General features: G+C 37.0%; 1 protein-coding gene across 17 annotated transcripts in view; it reads right to left on the bottom strand.

The window, feature by feature from the left end:
• Positions 1-19,063, bottom strand: part of LOC136847104 (uncharacterized) — a 335,956-nt gene that overhangs the window by 22,021 nt on the left and 294,872 nt on the right. For 15 of the 17 annotated variants that reach the window (XM_067118421.1, XM_067118415.1, XM_067118416.1 and 12 more), the window contains 4 exons: positions 13,550-13,719; positions 11,378-11,541; positions 3,589-3,809; positions 1,704-1,884 (listed from right to left, as the gene is read on the bottom strand). In XM_067118421.1, coding sequence (XP_066974522.1) covers positions 1,704-1,884; positions 3,589-3,809; positions 11,378-11,541; positions 13,550-13,719 — 736 coding nt within the window. The remainder of the gene's footprint in view (positions 1-1,703; positions 1,885-3,588; positions 3,810-11,377; positions 11,542-13,549; positions 13,720-19,063) is intronic. The other 2 variants (XM_067118428.1, XM_067118422.1) reach the window with 1 other exon arrangement.

Raw genomic sequence — 19,063 nt, 5'->3', positions numbered from 1 at the left:
ATTATAACATTCATTGTGTATCAGGTTTTTAATCCTTCTATGAGGCAAGTCTGAATAAAGAAGCCTGACAAAGGAGTGAAAGGTAGGTGCGGGAGAAGGAGGCCAAATCAAAATGGGGACATGACCTACTTCAAAAATTATTGAATCAACACAGGAGGCCTCTCAGGACGAGAAGTACAAAAGAGAGAGAGAGAGAGAGAGAGAGAGAGAGAGAGAGAGAGAGAGAGAGAGAGAGAGCACAAAGAAGCACAACAAAACGAAGAGAAAGAAGGCTAACCGGCTAGGAATACTGAAGGCTCCACGTCACAGGGAGTCCTTATGTAATGTAATCAACATTTTCTGATCAACATCAAATTTCCAAATCGTCTACCAGGAGACTGAAATATAAACCCGTGACCTGTTCTGTCAGAATATTTTTTGTTGTTGTTTGTGCATCAACGACGTGCATACATCTCTTTGAGAGATAGATGAAAGACATATTCACATGGCACAAAAAGGGTAAAATATAACAAATCTAGTAATACCCACAATTACAGAGGCTCAAATTACTTTTGTACAAAATCAAAACGCTGATAGAGTTACGTTATTGTGAAACCACTAACACGACAGAAGATTTTCGGAAGTAAAATGGGTTAACGCACTGGCGGTTATGTTGCAAAATATTTTGAAGCCTATTCTAATTTTATTTCCTTTCACATCATCTACCTAAAAATAAGGAAGAGAATGAGCTAAGTTTTCCTAATTTTTTTCTGGTTAAACAATGAATAAAAATATCAAGTTTCCTTTGATTTTGTCTAAAGATTATCTTCACTTCTTATCATCTCCAACAGTTATTCAGTCATCACGTAAAGGTCAATTCTGAATCATGAAGATTTTGAGTACTTTCAGTCATCACGAAAAGATCATTCTGAATCATCTAAAGTAAGAAGATTTTGAGTACTTTCAGTCATCACAAAAAGGTCATTCTGAATCATGAAGATTTTTAGTACTTTCAGTCATCATGAAAAAGTCATTCTGAATCATGAAGATTTTGAGTACTTTCAGTCATCACGAGAAAGTCTTTCTGAATTATCTTGCGAAGAAGATTTTGAGTACTTTCTGTCATCACGAAAAGGGTCCCTCTAATCCCTCTAATGAAGAAGATTTTGAGTACTTTCTATCATCACGAAAAGGTAATTCTGAATCATCTTATGGAGAAGAAGATTTTGAGTAATGTAAATCATCACGAAAAGGTCATTCTGAATCATCTCATGGAGAAGAAGATTTTGAGTACTTTCTGTCATCACGGAAAGGTGATTCTGAATCATCTTATGAAGAAGAAGATTTTGAGTACTTTCAGTCATCACGATAAGGTTATTCTGAATCATCTTATGAAGAAGAAGGTTTTGAATACTTTCAGTCATCACGAAAAGGTCAATTCTGAATCATCTGACGAAGAAGATTGTGAATACTTACATTGCAGCTGGGAAGGCAGGGCGTAGCTATCGTGGCCGGGAAACTTTTGTTTTTTTTGATGGGGGAGGGGTCAAAGGGGGTGGGGAAGAGGGAGTCTGACGGCGCACGAGATGAACACACGCACACGCCTTCCTTCCTTCGGAGGAGGTCGTACTCCGACGGGAGGGGAGGAGCTGGGACATACGAGTAGTAGCACTGTGACAAAAGCATCTACAGACGACACAGACATCGTGACCAAACAGACTTACTCTCTCAAGCTCTTTCTCCAAATCCTTGTCCTCTTTTATGGGCGAGACAGACGAGAATATCTTTGGGTCTGACATTTGCCGCCTGTGGCCTCTGCGACGGTGGTTCCTGGGCGAGGAGTTGGCTGACCCTGTGGTTATGCCCGTGCTTGAGGCCATGCCCAGGCGACGCTGAATTTCCATTCTAAAAATCGAAAACAAAAATGACACATGCATATTTTCATTTAGAGGATTGCCACGTACACACGCACGCGCGCGCGCACACACGCACGCACCTACACTCACACACACACACACTGCCGTCTCGGAATGCTACTTGTCTTTCATATTATCAAGGCATTATTTGGACTAATTTAAAAAAGAAAAAACTGGTGAGATACTTAAAAATCATCTTTCTCAGTATTAAAAAGATCCAAAAATGCAAATACTGTTATAAAAGATTAATATGTATATTCTACAGCATGGAAAAGGGGATCTCCCGATTCGGCACTGTGTTGGAAGCTGATATGCAAACTGTGACGTAGTTTAGGAGTTTACAGACTTTTTTTTGGGCCAAAGCTATTTAAATTTCTTAAGAACTACTTCGTTTTAAGATCCATTGAAACAACACTGAGGACCATCAATCATATCAGCCACCAAGAGAGAGCGTGCAGTAGTTATGGAGGACAGCAGCCAAGCAGTTGTCATCGTCAACAAGGCTTAGGTAACAAAATGACCAAGATTATTCACGAGGTTGGCAGCGAATAATGCTTGGCAACCGGTTAAAAAAAAAAGGAGGACTTTAATCATCTAAAAATGCTAAGCAGGGTGAGGGGGTGGGGGTTGGGGGGGGGGCAAAAGACCAGTTCAAATGTAGGTATTTTGGGCTTATCTTCAGTGCTTTTCGGGGTGTCTGGGACTTTGTAAGCGTGGAATGGTCGTGGCCATTGCAAAAGGTAATTTCAAGCTGGTCATTTTAGCGTATGGAGAGAGAGAGAGAGAGAGAGAGAGAGAGAGAGAGAGAGAGAGAGAGAGAGAGAACGTTTATAATTTAACTGATTTATATAATATGAATATTTAATCTCCATAATTAGCACTAGGATATTTAACTGAAATCCGGGTATTTTTGGAGACTATGAGGCTTTTGAAAATAAAAATAGCTCAGCTGCAGGTTACTGGAGAATTTCCTACTTATCAATTAGTATTAATTAGCATATCAGCAAGTACTTCGTGTACGTTGACAAAACAATATAAAAGCACCTTGTGGAAAACAATCTAACATGGGTTAAGTACTGAAGACAAACTGATGGTGCCAGTAAATGATAGATAATTTAAATAATTTGTAACAGTTTAATTAAGATAAATGAGGTAAGAAGTAGATTATATACAAAAGCAGGATTTTGAAGAGAAAGGAAAAAAAAATTCTCCAGGGTCTTGGATGTAAACCATTTTACCCTGTTGGAGTTTCTGACCAAAGCTGTGCATTTGAGGGAGAGGGGAACCTTACGAAAATAATATGGAGGATATTGATTTCAATTATTTCTTTGGAGATTGGAAACAGAATGTCCGCAGATCATCTGGCAGGGCATTTCAAAATGAAGTGTGCTCAGAGACATACATTCACATACACAAGTGGTTAATTATGCGTTTATATACTTAAATGTATGCTTGGGTACAGTTGACATATGAGGTTAGAGCTACACACCAAATCTAGACATACAGCTACAAAGCTCATAAATAGCCGACACGCAACTGGTCATTTTGCCCAGAGGGAACAAAGTTTCAAGGGGCACCATTTGGGAGTGGCAGGGGCATTGGCTTTGGGAGGGTAGGGGAGGGGACCGGATAAGCAGGAACCTGGGACGGACCAGGGTCGGGATGTGGGTTGGGGGGCCAAGGCTGAACAAACCTCTGCTTGAGCGACAGTGATCCGGAGTAATTGGAGGAGGAGAGGCGATCCAGCTCCCGCCGGAGGCGACCGTCCCTGTCCTTGTCCTTTTCGGCGAGGGCACGGCGCCGTTCCTCATGTAGCCGCAGGAGCTCAGCCTCGAGCATTGCCCGCCGGTCGGTGGATGCCGACTTCAGCTCTTCTCTCAGCTGATCCTTCAGGTTCTGCATGTATTCAGGGAGCTGGTGGGACCAATACAAATAGCCTGAACATTCCATGGCATGCATAAAGAGGACGAAAGATAGACTGAGGAACAGACTGACGTGGTGGGTGGGAAGATAGACAGATAGATGGAACGATAGCGTCAGACAGACAGAAGAGAGGGAAAGATGGTCAGAGAGACAGACGGAAGGAGGGAAGATAGACAGGAGGGAGTCAGATGAGGGCGAGGAGGTTGATGGATGGACATAATGGAGGGAAAGACAAAGGAAGACAGACAGACAGACAGACAGAAAGGAGAAACAGACAGCGAGACGGGAGCACGGGACGACAGGGATGGACGGAGGAGAGAAAGAAAAACTGACCGATGAAAAAGGAAAGACACAGTGACAGATTGACAGAAAGGAGGGGAAGACACTGAGTTAAGACATACAGACAGACATACGGAGCGAAAGAAAGAGGTAGACAGAGAGAACTGGGGAAGGGGGAGATAGAACAATAGACGAACAGACGGGATGGAAGGAGGGAGAGACAGAGTTGAGGGGGGGTGGGGGAAAGACAGACAGTAGTAGGGCAGACTGGAAGACATATCAGGGACAAGAGAGAGAAAGTGTGGCACTGGCTAATTTGATTCGTAAAGTTCCTACGGGTAAAGCACACACGTGTCCCATATCACAACATGCTATTAAAATCATCTGAGATCATGAGTCTCTCGATGGTGGAAAAAAAATCTTCTTCCTCTTTTTTTTTTTAATTCTCTCTCAAAATCACATGATGTATATATGTATATGTTTTGTTCATGCACTATACAAAGCAAAAGAAAACATGTATCTAATCAAAGTTAGTTAAGTCTGGACGGGATTAAACAGTTAAAAATCCATCTACTCTACAAACAAACCACTAGGTTCCTTAGTGGAGGTTCTCTTCCCGCCATCTTGCAAGCAAGTCACCCAAAAAAAGTTATTACAAAGCTGAACTTGTGGCACGAAATCGACAAGCTTTGAATGAGGGTAAGTAAGTACACTGCAATGATATCAAACGAAAGTTCTTACCTCGAAGTTAGATGAGCTTTGCTAAACGCTACGGAAACTCTTTCGGTTACGAGAATGTGAACGCTCTTTTGCCACCGTTGATCTTTCTTTTCTCTCTCTCTCTCTCTCTCTCTCTCTCTCTCTCTCTCTCTCTCTCTCTCTCTCACACACACACACAGACACACACACACACACACTCTCACTCTGTGACTGATGGGCAAACTGCAAGGCGACTTGAACTGTTTTTTGACCCACAAAGAGCGAGAAGACGAAGAAGATTATTAAGGAGGGTTTCGAAGCATCAGGTATCCCCCAAGGTTGTCATGGGAGGCCAATGTGCATCAGCTTTGGAATGCTCTACTAGAGCAAGAGCCCGTGCCAACATATGCTGACTTAATATAAAACAACAACAACACATATAAACATCTGGACCACTAACGCAATCACATTCGAACCGTACTACTCACACTTAATTTGTTTGCTTCCCTAATCTTTTCTGTGAATGAGTATTCTCTGTTTACAAGCAGCTGATTTGAATGACACGCTTATCCGACGACCTTTTGTTTTTTTTTTTTATTAATGACCGCCGTCTTTAGCATTTGCGACATGAGACACGCTCTCCTAATACCAACATTTATTTATACACATACCAAATATAGGGGAAACAGATATTGCTAACTATAAGTAACTATATGTGGATTATATCTTCACGTACAAGAGAGAGAGAGAGAGAGAGAGAGAGAGAGAGAGAGAGAGAGAGAGAGAGAGAGAGAGTAAAATGTACGAGAGATTTTACGAATTTGAAGGAAACGTTAAAGACTGCGAGAAGTGAAATTTTGGAAAGGAGAAAAAGTTGTCCTTTACATCAGGTGATTTTTTATATTAAGGTTTAATCTAGACTTACAATACAATACGTACTCGATATCTGTGATTACAAACTTACTGGTTTATTTATTTATAATTACAAACTAACCTTATTTAATTAATAGTTAGAAGGAGAGAGAGACTAAATTATTTAAAATTAATCCTTATCACATAACCATCCGTCAAGGGCTAAACACTTAAGACTGGCCTTATCATATCTACAATACTCTAAGTTTACGATTATCATTACCATAGACATACACACACAGAAAATACTTCAGTACAAGGAACGATACCTCTGTACTACAACGGCGTAATTTTTTTCCTGTTTTTTTCATGTATTGTGAAATAAACGCTGTCATCACGAAGAGAGCGAAACTGAAGGTAAAAAGATACGAGCGAGATAACTGGAGATATTTTACCTGCTTTTCAAACTACAGAATAATGCGAAGGAAAGATGCAATTATGCAGACAGCACTAGATGTCATGTTGGTATATAAATCTGTCATTTGCTTTCGTGTTAGAATCTGGTGGAACTATTTTCTTTTTTTTAAATTTCGTGATGCTCTTGCTCATTTCCCCTGAACTGTATTCATTACAAATCCCGACTGCTATCACATCGACTTGCTTGTTTGCGAGTAAGTTTCATTCTAAAGTCACGTTAGTGTAGTGTTTGTGTAACGATGAACACAATTCGACGCAGCAGAAGGGATCTGGCTGTAAATCAAAGTAAAACGTTTAATCAATTTAAAAGGAATTGTATAAGTTGATCTGACAGAGAATAGCATATGAGGGCACAAAAACCTCAGATACCTTTCACAGCAAATCAGTCAATATCTTTTAAAGAGAACAGAAGTAAGTTCGAGGGAAAGGAATTATATGGATACAGCATTGGTCTTTTCAAAGTTATGACTGAATAGTTCTCGCATGTTTACAGTCATCTTTTCAAATCAGTAAAGAAGAGAGAAACAATGGGGCGTTATGGAACACAAAGCATCAGGAATATTCTTTCAAGTTAGAGGTAGTGCACAAATAATCGATATCTGATTAGTTTCTAACAATAACTGAAGTGTCGAGAGACAACAGGCAATAGGATAAATATATCTGTAAATCTAAACACCTCAACAGATGGAAAAGGCAGAGACATGGAGGAGGATAAAGAGAAATGAGACTGGAAGACAGGGAGAAGGAAAGGTTAGGAATATCAACTGTATCAAGTTTAGGGTGACGCTTTTTGACAGGAGAATACAGACTACACATCTGCATGTTACGACTTCATGTTTTCAGCGAATTCCTTGCATAAAAACAGAAGACAGTAATTAGCTTGTCAAAGCGTTAAGGAGGAATAACATACATTTACAGAGTTCAGAAATAAATATTTGCATGAATTTCTTTCTTATGATTGATGACAATCTGTAGGTGAATGGTTCGTCCACTGAGAAGGTCCATTCATGACACGGGTATAACTGCTTTTCATAATACGTTTCTTCGGCCCTGACTTCGCTCAATGCAGAAGTGTCACGCAGAGTATTCTCCTAAGCGACGCCGTTGTTTGGGTGAAAAATGCTTCTCATTATAGGATATCCATCACAGAACTAGAAAGGCATTCTGACGAGAGTAACGATAAGGTGTGAAATGTCTCAAGGAACTGACAACATGCTTTTTAATAAGTTCCAAAAGTAGAAGGAAGATCAAAGAACAGAAACTCAAGAAACTATTTCGAGTGGTCTGGAATCTCGAGTGCATCCACTTACCTAAAGAAGAAGGAGGAGAGGAGGAAGAAGAGGAGGAGGAGGAGGAGGAGTAATTCGAGTAAAGTTTGAATTATTTCTATTTCAGTTTATCTTTTTTTATTATTTTTTTTGTGCGGGGCGTGAGGAATAAATTCGAATGTGGTGTGTGCTAAAAAAAAAAATGGAGAAATGAAACCCACCCATTTTGGAAGTTTTGGTTTACGAACAGAGGATTAAATCTAAAGAAGTTACGTCGTCGGTGTTTATAGCAGTAAAATGGCAAAAACAAAAAAGCTGTAAGTGAGAATTATGCATATTCAAGGTGGAATTCAAGAAACTGATCAACTACAAGGAAGACGAGATAAATACCTTTTTTCTCATGTTTGTCATTGCAGTGGTTCCAGTAAAAACAGTCATTTTGGTTGTTGAAAAAAGACACATAACTGAAGATTTTTTTTCCTGCCTCACTGTTTCTTGATCTTGCTCATTTCGAAGCAGACACAATTCTAGTGTCCATGTATTTTGAAATCCACTACCTTTTGTAAATCGGAATGCACCTACTTCAATAGAGAAATGACTCAAGTATTTCGTCAACTTTCTTACGACAAACCCCAAAAATCGGGGGAACATTCATGAGAAATTCCTTTTCTATTATTCCATATTCAATCCGATGTTGTTTTGCACACCTTTGAAAGGTTAATTTGATCTATCAGTTCTTTTATTTTGAAGTAGGCCAGATGCACACACTCACATAAATAACGCACTAACAGAGAAATACATACACATATGACACACAAACACACTAATATATAATCACACATATGTGACGTATTAACAAACAAATTCACAGACATTCTCACATATATAACGCAATAACAACAAATCCACAATATCAAACATATGTGACACAGTAACGCACCACGCACACACACACACACACACACACACACACAAACATTACCCTTGGACTTAGATAATTTTGTAACTTAAACAAGATGTTGAGCCTAGGACCTTTTCGCATAGAACAATAAAACAGAAACCTTTTAGAATGAATGAACAAGAACGAAATTGCGTAACACACACACACACACACACAGAAGTATCAGGTTATCCAACTAAGGTTGAACATTGTCTTCTTCTAATAATAATAATAATAATAATAATAATAATAATAATAATAATAATAATAATAATAATAACAAAATTCTGTTATTTTCTTCGTAATTTTGTAACACAAACAGTAATCTTGACCAACAATCCCTTTAATATCGCCTAGAACAGTGAAATAAGAAAACGTCATAATGAATAAACATGAGCAATTAAAAGGCATCTGTCGACGCGACAAAGATCAGATATTCATTTCCAAAGATGAACCTCTCACAGGTCTTCACTTTGCAGCTGGTTTTCTGACGCCCAAAATGTTTACATTCGTTGACCCCCTAATGCTCTGAAAAGTGTATCCCCTTCTCCAGTGGCAGAAAGAAACGTCATGCAGTATTTTCACGTCGTCTGGTTGCTAGAAACAACATTTGTCATGCACTGGGAGGATATCTGGGTCGATGTCAAAGTAAGAGTCACTCGTGATGTAGAAAACTATAAAAAAAACTAGAGTATAAAAGGGGGCCATGGGAGTCACTGATTAGAAGTTAATGTAGTTTCAATAACAGCAAATGGGATAGTTACCCTTACTGGAAATGGATTCATATCAAATGGGATAGCAGTAGACGTGACGTTAGTAGTAGTTTAGTCTACAAAACTACAATCAACTGCAATGATAATAGGCGTGCAAGTTGCACTGATTATGATTAGAAATTTATATCAATTGCAATAGAACTATTGCACCGATTAATTGCAATAGAACTATTGCACTGGTTAATTACAATAGAACTGTTGCACTGATTAACTGATTTAAAATCAGAATCAGTTGCAATGACAGGAGATGTACACTGATTTGAAATAAATTAATACCGACTGCAATGAAAAATGTGACATATACAAAGCTTTAGACAAGAAAGTATTATTAACTAAAATGGCAGTAGATGTGAAACAGGTAGGGGTAGGATTACCCTGCATTCCCTATGAATCGTAAGTCATGGAATAACTTTTTCATGTGCAACCATAACTTTTTCTAAGTAATGAATAATCATGCATCCTAGAAAGTATTTCATGCACAATAGAGTTGTATTAAATGATATATATTTTCAGTTTATTAGTTTTTGATTAAACTTCTTATGAGTTATGAATCATATTTCTCTTGCCTTTTTTTAACATCAAGTGCCAACCATACACCGCTTACAACGACTGTGATGAGCAGAAGAATAGCGAGGTACATGATAACTGACATGATAACTGACGGGGAACCCTGAAAACAAAGTGATTGGCTGTTGACATTTAGTAACATCATTTTTCGTGGCATCTTTCTCTCATAACATTTCCCTTGACACATTGCCATTAACGACCCCTTCCTATTATGAAAATGTTTATAAGATCTGATAAAATGTTCCCATTTACTCAAGATAGTTTTCTTTGGTTATGAAAGCTTCCTTTTGTCAGTTGCCAGGCACTTCCTGCAGCTTCACTTTTGTTTAATTTTTGTCATGAATTTAAGCCTGACTCACCCTCTGTACAAAAGCGCACATTTTTTGCGATCCACAATTCGTCTTGAAGCACTGCGCAGAGAATAGCGATCCTAATGACTTCTCAATCATAAAACTGTTTTCATGTACAACTGTGCACGTAACGTTATACACAAACACACACACTGACATTACACAATTTCAGAGCAGAAGAGGAAGCAATCCTGAAAAAGGGTTCACGAAACATAAGAGAGAAACGTATCATCTTTTTGGGAGACCTGAAACGAAAGTGGCCTCATACCCTTTCCGCTAATCCCACCAATGAAATAATTTGGAGATTTTAGTCACTGGGGAAGATGAGAAAAGCTTCGACAGGGCAGGGAAACAGGACTGGGTACTACAGCCCTGGAGAGAGGAAAGTCATACACATTACAGCAGAATCCTGCATGTTTCTAAACTATCAGGAAAGGTGTTATTAAAATTGTGATATGAAGTGAACATGTGTCTTTTTAATGTTTTTCCCTTCCTTAAATTTTTACAACATAATCCTTTCAAAATTCGTATGAAACATTAATAACACATAGCCTTTTCCCACTTCAAAATCATATCCAAACCTTCTTCTGTTTAAAAGTAATATATAAAAAAAGAACAAACATGTGTTTATGAACTCAAATTGTACCCGGGTGAACAAGAAATAATGAAAACTTACCTCTCTGGTTTCAGGAAAAAGATTTCTTTCAGCCTGTTTTCAAATGCTACAGATTTTCTGACATTGAGGACATCTTTCGCCATTGTTTTCCAATATTTTACCCTTCTCCGCTTTATCTGTACCTTTCAGTAAAAGACCGAAATTAAAAATAAAGATTCCTCTTTGTTTGTGAAAGGAGATCATGTGCCGTTCGTTTATTTTGATCTTCGAACACTCTGAAGATCTCGTTCGTGTCCGTTGGTAAAAGTTACAACTTAAAAAAAAACCTCGTAAAGTTTTCGGACATAGGATTTCGTGTTGCTGACAAATCACGAAAGCGAACTCTTTACAAGACGTTAATCAGACTATACCACGTTCAATTTTTCTTTCATTTTCCCGACCTTCAAACCAATTCGTATCACAAGCGAGTCTTATCAGGAAATATCCCCTATTTGAAACCTTTAACAAAACGACCAGCCTGTGTACATCACTGACTACTTTAACCAACCAGTCACTAAAACCGTATGAAAAGATGCTCCAGGAATTCCTCTTAGAGGAAGTGACGAAGAGGCCCCCGGTCCCCCTCAACAACGGGTCCCCTTAAAAAAAAATAATAAAGCATATAAGCTTTACCATTGGTTACCAGAGCCCGCCATGTTCCAGCATTTCCTTTCCACTGACCAAAAGGAAACTCCTTACCTGTGACCCATAATGATCGCTGAACGAAGGTGGTTGAGTGTTGGTATAAATAAGGTGATGGAGGTCGGGAGGGAGGCACTGGGCTATACTTGCAGGCAATCCAGACTTCAGCTGGGGTCCTCCTCCTATGCTACTTGACCCATGCAGACCACTGCTCGTATAACCTGTGGGGAGGCAGTGGTTAGTTGGCAGAGTAATTCATACGGAACAACATTAAATGATATTGTAGTTCATGGTTTGGAAAATATTTACTTAGCTAGGCTCAGGCATACAGTAGAATAAGGATACGTAAATGACAGGAAACCATCAGAAAGTTCTCACCAAGATGGTGGAGGAATGTGACGGACTCCAAGCTTGCTTGTATTATAAGTGGCTGTCACTTAAAATCAGGTATTTTTAGCTCTAGTTACGAAAATGTAGTAAAATACTATTTTTTTGCGTAATATTTCCTATTTTTTGTATATTTCTTATTCTTGTATAATATTTCTTACTTTTTGCATAATATTTCTGGGCAGGACTTGATAAAACCCTCAACTGAGCTGATGGTCTTAGAAGAACAGTAACCTGACCAAACAAGATACTATTCTCACTTTCTCTGAATCGTTCACATTATGACGATGCACTACAGTGCCCTCTTGGTCAGGGTTCATTGACATTGATTTGTGAGAAAAAAAAATGTTAAGCAAAGAGTATTCCTTTTTTTATTACTCCACCTGACTTAGACACCCAAAGTTCCAATGAACATGAAAAGATCAAAAACGTCCCTCACTGTTTTTCTCAACTGACCTGGAATACCCAAAGCTGACCCTGAACATGAAATATTAAACACTTTCATAAACTTTTTAACTGACCTGGAACACTCAAAGCTGACCCTGAACCTGGAAATATAAACACTTTCACATACTTTTTAAACTGAATTGGGATACCCTAAGATGACCTAACCATGAAAGATTAAACACTTGCACATACCTTTCCAACTGACCTGGAATACCCAAAGCTGACCCTGAACCTGAAAGATTAAACAATTTCACATACTTTTTTAAACTGACCTGGAATACCAAAAACTAACCCTGAACTGGAAGATTAAACGCTCTCACATACTGTTTTTTTAAACTGACCTGGAATACCCAAAGCAGACCCTGAACATGAAAGATTAAACACTTTCACATACTTTTTTTTAACTAACCTGGAATACCCAAAGATGACCCTGAGCCTGAGAGGTTAAACACTTCCACATACATTCTTATACTGACCTTGAATACCTGGAATACCCAAAGCTGACCCTGAAGCTGGAATATTAAACATTTTTCACATACTCTTTTTAACTGACCTGGAATACCCCAAACTTATTTGGAAGTGAAGGGGCGAAAAGTTTCCTCTGACGATTGGTTTTAAACTGACTACGGATACTCAAAGATGACCCGGGGCTCAAATGACTAAACAAATCTATACTTTTTTTTCACTGACCTGGGATACCCAAAGCTGACCTTGGACTTGAACAATTAAACAACTCCATATTTTTTAAACTGAACTGGGATACCCAAAGCTGACCGAGAATTGAATGATTGAACAATCCCATAGGTTATTTTTAACTGAATCTGGGATACCCAAAGTTGACCCAAGATTTGAAAGATTAAACAGCTTCACATTTTTTTTTTTTGCCTGAGATATCCAATGATGACCCAGTGGAATGGAATATAGAGCTTTGCCAGAGGCCAAGCGCTGGGACATATGAGGTCATTCACCGCTGAAAGGAAAATTGAGAGTAAAAGGTTACAAAGGTGTAATAGGAGTCAAACCTAGCAGGTGCACTATGAAACAATCGTTAGGAGAGGATGGATAGCAAGATGGAAGGTAGATAATATGAACTGAGGTACAGTAAAAGGAATGAAAGGGGTTGCAGCTAGGGAACGAAGAGACGCTGCAAAGAACCTTTAGTAATGCCTACAGTGCACTCCGTGTGGTGCACTGACGGCACTAACCCCCCTACGGGGATGATGATGACCCAAGACTTGAAAGATTAGTTTCATATTTTTTTCAAAATTACCTGGGGAACCCAAAGTTGACCAAGGCTTCAAAGATTAAACCGTTCCATATTTTCTTGAACTGACCTTGGCAACCCGAAGTTGACCAAAGCTTGAAAGATTAAACAGTTCCATGTCTGAAACTGACCTGGGATACCCAAAGCTGATCCTGGACGTATAGGTAAGGTGATGTCAGGCGTTTTGGAGATGTTCGCCAAGTTGGTCATGCTAGAAGAAGGTCTCGCCATGGATAACGATCCGCCTATTCTAGCGCCGCTGACAGTGCCATCTAGTGAGGACTGCCGCGTCATCTGGGACCTGCAATGGGTCCGGATAGGTGAGTAAGGTCCGGATAAGTGAGAGAGTTCCGGATAAGAGAGAGACACCTTAGTTTAGAATTATGTCTTTGCACTGTCAGGCCTCTCTAAATTATTTGTTTTCTAATTGTGATTAAATTATTTTAGTTAATAAATATTTGGCAGTTAAAGGGATTCTTGACATGTCAGGGGAACAAGAGGTAAACATTAACAACTTATTCTAAGTAAATCATAATCATATATAGTATATGGTAATATTCACTGGTATTCCATGTACTACATAAGCAGTGAGGTTGATCCGTATTCATACAAATATCCTGCAAGAAGCATTTCATGCAGATGAAATGCAAAGTCACGTTACACATAAAAAAAAAACAGTCACAAAAACAGACAATTTTCAATTGACAAAATCAACACTTCATTTCACTCTCATCTAGGTCTAGAAATTTCTGCAAAGTAAAGTGGATAATTCACGAAAGAAAACCCTGGAAATAAAAATCACAAATTACGTTTTAGACTAGCAGACCTACAGTATAGGCTTTATACAAAACATTTGTTATAGAGATGCACCAGTCATTGCATATACATTTCAGATAGATCAAACATCTCATGCCAGAGGTTCGCTGCTACAGAGCGTGAACGTTGGGCTGAAAATGACACGACGACATAACAAGGATGGCGTGACGTCATCCAGATTTCAACCTGGGTCGGGGCAGACACATTTGGGTACATGGGGATGCCCAAAGCAAGTCAGTTGCGGAAAAAATAATCACTTAATATTATTAATTCTTAATTGCGGGCTGGAAAATTGGGACAGCCAGTTTTGAGTTCAAGGGGGGGAAAAAAGTGGTTTTAAACATCTTTCTATTAAAACTGGATATCAGATGACACTACGTCAGTAAAATACTCTACATTTCTCCCGTTATTGTGACAACCCAAAAAGATATTTTTAGACTAATGGACCTTCGTTCTAATTCGATCTGATTTACTTTGCGTGTCTGCTACGATGAAGCGAAAACTTGAACGAAAATCTTTTAAGCGTGTCATTTAATAACACAAATTAACTGCTTTAAGCATACAACGAATTCGGTATTTTACGATGGGAAATTTTCATTCTAGGTTACAGTGCTGGAATTGTGCGTTTCTTTTTTTTTCTTTTCAATAATCTACTTTTCTTAAGTAATCTACTTACGTGCTCGCTTGAAGTTTGAAGCCTCTAACAAAAGCAGTTTAGTTTCCTACTGAAACTAAAATGTAAAAAGCTTTCCTTTTACGATACACATCCATTTAGAATAACTGCATAAAAATATGATTATACTCCCTGTGCGTGCGTGGCGTCCAGAATCCCATATCCATAATGTTTACATGTTCAAGCAATGGGTAATTTGTTGTTCCGAAAAGAAAATGGAACCCCACCTGTTTTTAAAATTCCGATTTCATTATTATTGTGTAAATGTATGGTGGAATGATACAGTCTACTTTCATAGATTTCGATATTTAAAAAAAAAATAAACGTAAAATTTAAAATGTTATTTTTTAGTTAATAACTCCGACGTTCAAATAATCTGTAAGTAAAAAAAAGGGAAGAAACACATCCAATTATCTATGACAAAATATCTCTCCCTCTATTATTCAATCCTCTATTATTAATTACAACGTTTCATGACAATTTGTTTATTCATCCTGCAGTCCTTATGAATAATTCATCAGCCCATGATTGCGTTTCGAGTTTATTATTTGATTTCCAATTGGTAATTATATTTGGAAGGGCGTGTGCGTGTGTGTGTGTGTGTGTGTGTGTGTGTGTTGTGATCCTATTTACACTGATACATGGGATTATACGCGATTACGATAAGTACAATGACAGAATTTATTCACCCCATTAAGATAACAACAGGATTTTGAGTATACTCTAAAGAGTCTCCTTAACGCATTAAAATAGCAATAAGATTTTCAGAATACCCTATAAAATCTATTCAGCTCATTGATATAACAATAGGATTTTGAGCATACTCTATAAAATCTATTCAGCCCATTTAAATAACAACAGGAATCTCTTTAATCCATTAAAATTGCAATAGGATCTTTTGATTACTCTACAAAAAACTATTTAACACATTAAAATTACAACAGGACTTTGAGTATACTCTACAGAATCTATTCAACCAATTTAAAATAACAATAGGAGTTTGAGTAAACCTCCCTAGTTGAATGGGAAATGTTAAAATAGTTCTTTGGCTTAGATGAACAATTTGAACTTATTTTTATTTTATTGAGTTGTCGACTCATAATTACACACGAATTTAACATTCAAATATTCTTCCCAATATCTACAATTGGATATTGAAAACATAAAGCTGAGAAACACAACCAAATTAGGTTAAGGACACAATGCCCTGCGTCCTACGCTACCATCAGCACTAAGAATGGGATATAAACTATATATATACATATATATATATATATATATATATATATATATATATATATATATATATATATATATATATATATATATATATATATATATCTATATAAATATATATGCTATATATATTTATGTATACATAATTATCTATATATATAGATATATATTAATATATATATATATATATATATATATATATATATATATATATATATATATATATATATAAATATAAATATATATACTATGTATATATATATATTACATTTTATTTAATATACATTATATATATATATATATATATATATATATATATATATATATATACAGTATATATATATTTATATATATACATATACATATATATACATAAGATACGCATATGTAAACATATATATATGTATATAAACACAAATACCAAACATAAAATACGCGCTACTCAAATGTTTATCAAAATGGTCTCATCAGAAACTACATACAGAACACACACAGGTCTTCATTAATGGCAGGAGAAAAGTCATGCAGAGTCGCCAGTCTAAATCTAATGAGTGGAATTCCTTACAAGAGGGGAGGGAAAAGGCAGCTTCAAAATCATCACCCTACAAAATATATCACGAAGGAGAATTAAAAAAAAAAAAAATATCAAGTTCCAAAAAGGAAAAAAATAAAAGAGAAGAAGAAGAAGTAGAGAGAATAAAATAGAGGCGAACAACATTACCTGAGAAACAGTGGCTTTCATACTCACGATTTTTGCACGATTTTTGGGAAAAGAGCGGGAAAGCTAAGAAATTGGCTGATGTGTGTACTTACGAACTGCAAAATAAAAAGATAATAGGATTGGAAGGAAAGCAGACACATGTATACATCGAACCAAGTTGAGTGGAAAATAGTGGAAATAGACATACTAAGGAATCAGATAAAAGGACATTGTCAACTACTATTCTCTGGACGTGCTACGGAATATGTTACAAGAAAATGAGGCCATGTGAAAAGAGGGATTTATAAATATATTTATATATAAAACAAAACGATCTGAGTGTTTCTTTTTACAGGTTACAGGCAAAATCAGTAATTTACAGGCATCCAAGATGTTGGTGAGAAGGACATTTGAACAATTTCAAAAGCTTAAAACAAATGTTCAAAGGAGAAGTTAAACTGGTCATCTTTGTTCCATTATCTTCCTTTCATCAAACGAAAGTTTCAAAGTGAATGAAATACAAATTCCTATTGCTCTTGAAATGTCTGAGAACTGGATAAGAAACAAACTCCAAGCATCAGAGGTGCTTTACAGAGAAAATAGCCTCATGGAAAGTACACAATTATTTACTACTAGTCTATAATCCACAAAACTGCAATTCATTTACTTAATTTTCCTATTCCAGCTCTGCTGAGTTATTTCATTTTATCCTTTGTGTTCATCAATAAGGAAAAAAGTATTTGGTAAATATCTTTTATTAAACTGCTAAAAAAATAGCTCTTTTGATTGAGCTAACCTTTGATTTTTTTTCATTCAAAGTCTTTTCTAAGCTAAAAAGTCCACATGTTATACTCAGTACCTTCAGAAATGAATGACTTCGTATTTCATTTGTATAGTGAAACTTAAATACTTACTTTTCGTCATGGCCAGGCACTGCTTAGTAAGCCTCCTATACCTTGGAGTGGCATTTCAAAGAATAATGTTTGCAGGTTAAGTGTAGCATTGTTTTTAAGGAAAGAAAGAAAGTTATTCAGAGTTTTAGGAACTAACAGTTAAAAGATGGATACTCAGACAATACACAGAGTACTGCAATTGTTTAGAGGTCACCAAAGGGGTCGTTTTGCAAGGGACCAGTTCAAAGAGAAACTCCCCTCCCCCCTCTCATTTATGCAAGTCCTTGAAAAGTTCCTTGAACAGTTTTCCACAAAAGGAGATCTCATTTATATAGAAGCGGCGAAAAGAAAGCCCTTATCCTCTGTACAGCTGATAAGTCATTGATACTTTTAATACCTGGAAAATGTTATTTGACAAGAAAGGGCTCAACAGGAAACCCTTATGAAATGCTGACTTATATTCGAAACAGAATCTTAATCACTTTTGAACAGCTACCAATGTTAATGCAACAAAGTTGCTTTGTTGCTACAGAGATGAATGATGTGAAATTTGCATTCAATTATCATCTATCAAGAGAATATGAATAAAAAAGGTCACTGATAAAATAGCCAATCTTTTTTAGAGAAAATTTTTTTATAGAATTTTTCATTTGTTTTGCAAAAGCTATTCGGAAATTTTAGGAGTGTTATATTTCAAATGAACTGTCTGTAGGCGCGGCAATAATAGGATGGTAAGCAGTGCGAATATAACAATTAAAAGAAAAATTCGTGAAGATTCAGAGAAGCAATGAGTGCAATTGAATATTATTCATCAAAAAAGGGGATAATGAAAATTTTGAAAATTCACATATTCCACATAGAAAAATATCTGCATAGTCAAAAAAGTGCCTCTAATCAAAATTTTGGAACTACTGAATAACGAAGCAAAATCAAAAGGCGATAGAAAGTGCTGTTGAGAAACCTACATCTTGTAACATTATACATACACAAATTAATAATGAAAACAGAATAACACTTCAGGAATAGTTTTACTTTGGTTAGATGCTTCAGTTCTAGAGATCGTGCTGTATTGTAAGACAGTATTTGTTCTGGAACAAATACATAAATATACATAAATATACATATGTACATCCATCCATACGCATGTATACACACATAACCGTTTCCCTCGCAGGGTTGGCATCAACAAAAACAACACATGGTCACTTTCATATTAAGACTGACTGCTCAATCGTGGATGAACTCCCTGTGAAGTAAAACTTCAACTTTCACAACTTTAGCTGTTTCGTACACCTACACAGAAGGCTCATCAGTAGTGCGTCTAACC

Source organism: Macrobrachium rosenbergii, chromosome 16 (genome assembly GCF_040412425.1).
Source record: "Macrobrachium rosenbergii isolate ZJJX-2024 chromosome 16, ASM4041242v1, whole genome shotgun sequence".
NCBI lineage: Eukaryota > Metazoa > Arthropoda > Malacostraca > Decapoda > Palaemonidae > Macrobrachium > Macrobrachium rosenbergii.
The sequence above is the reverse complement of the archived record's forward strand: the minus strand, read 5'-3'. Positions and strand labels throughout refer to the sequence as shown.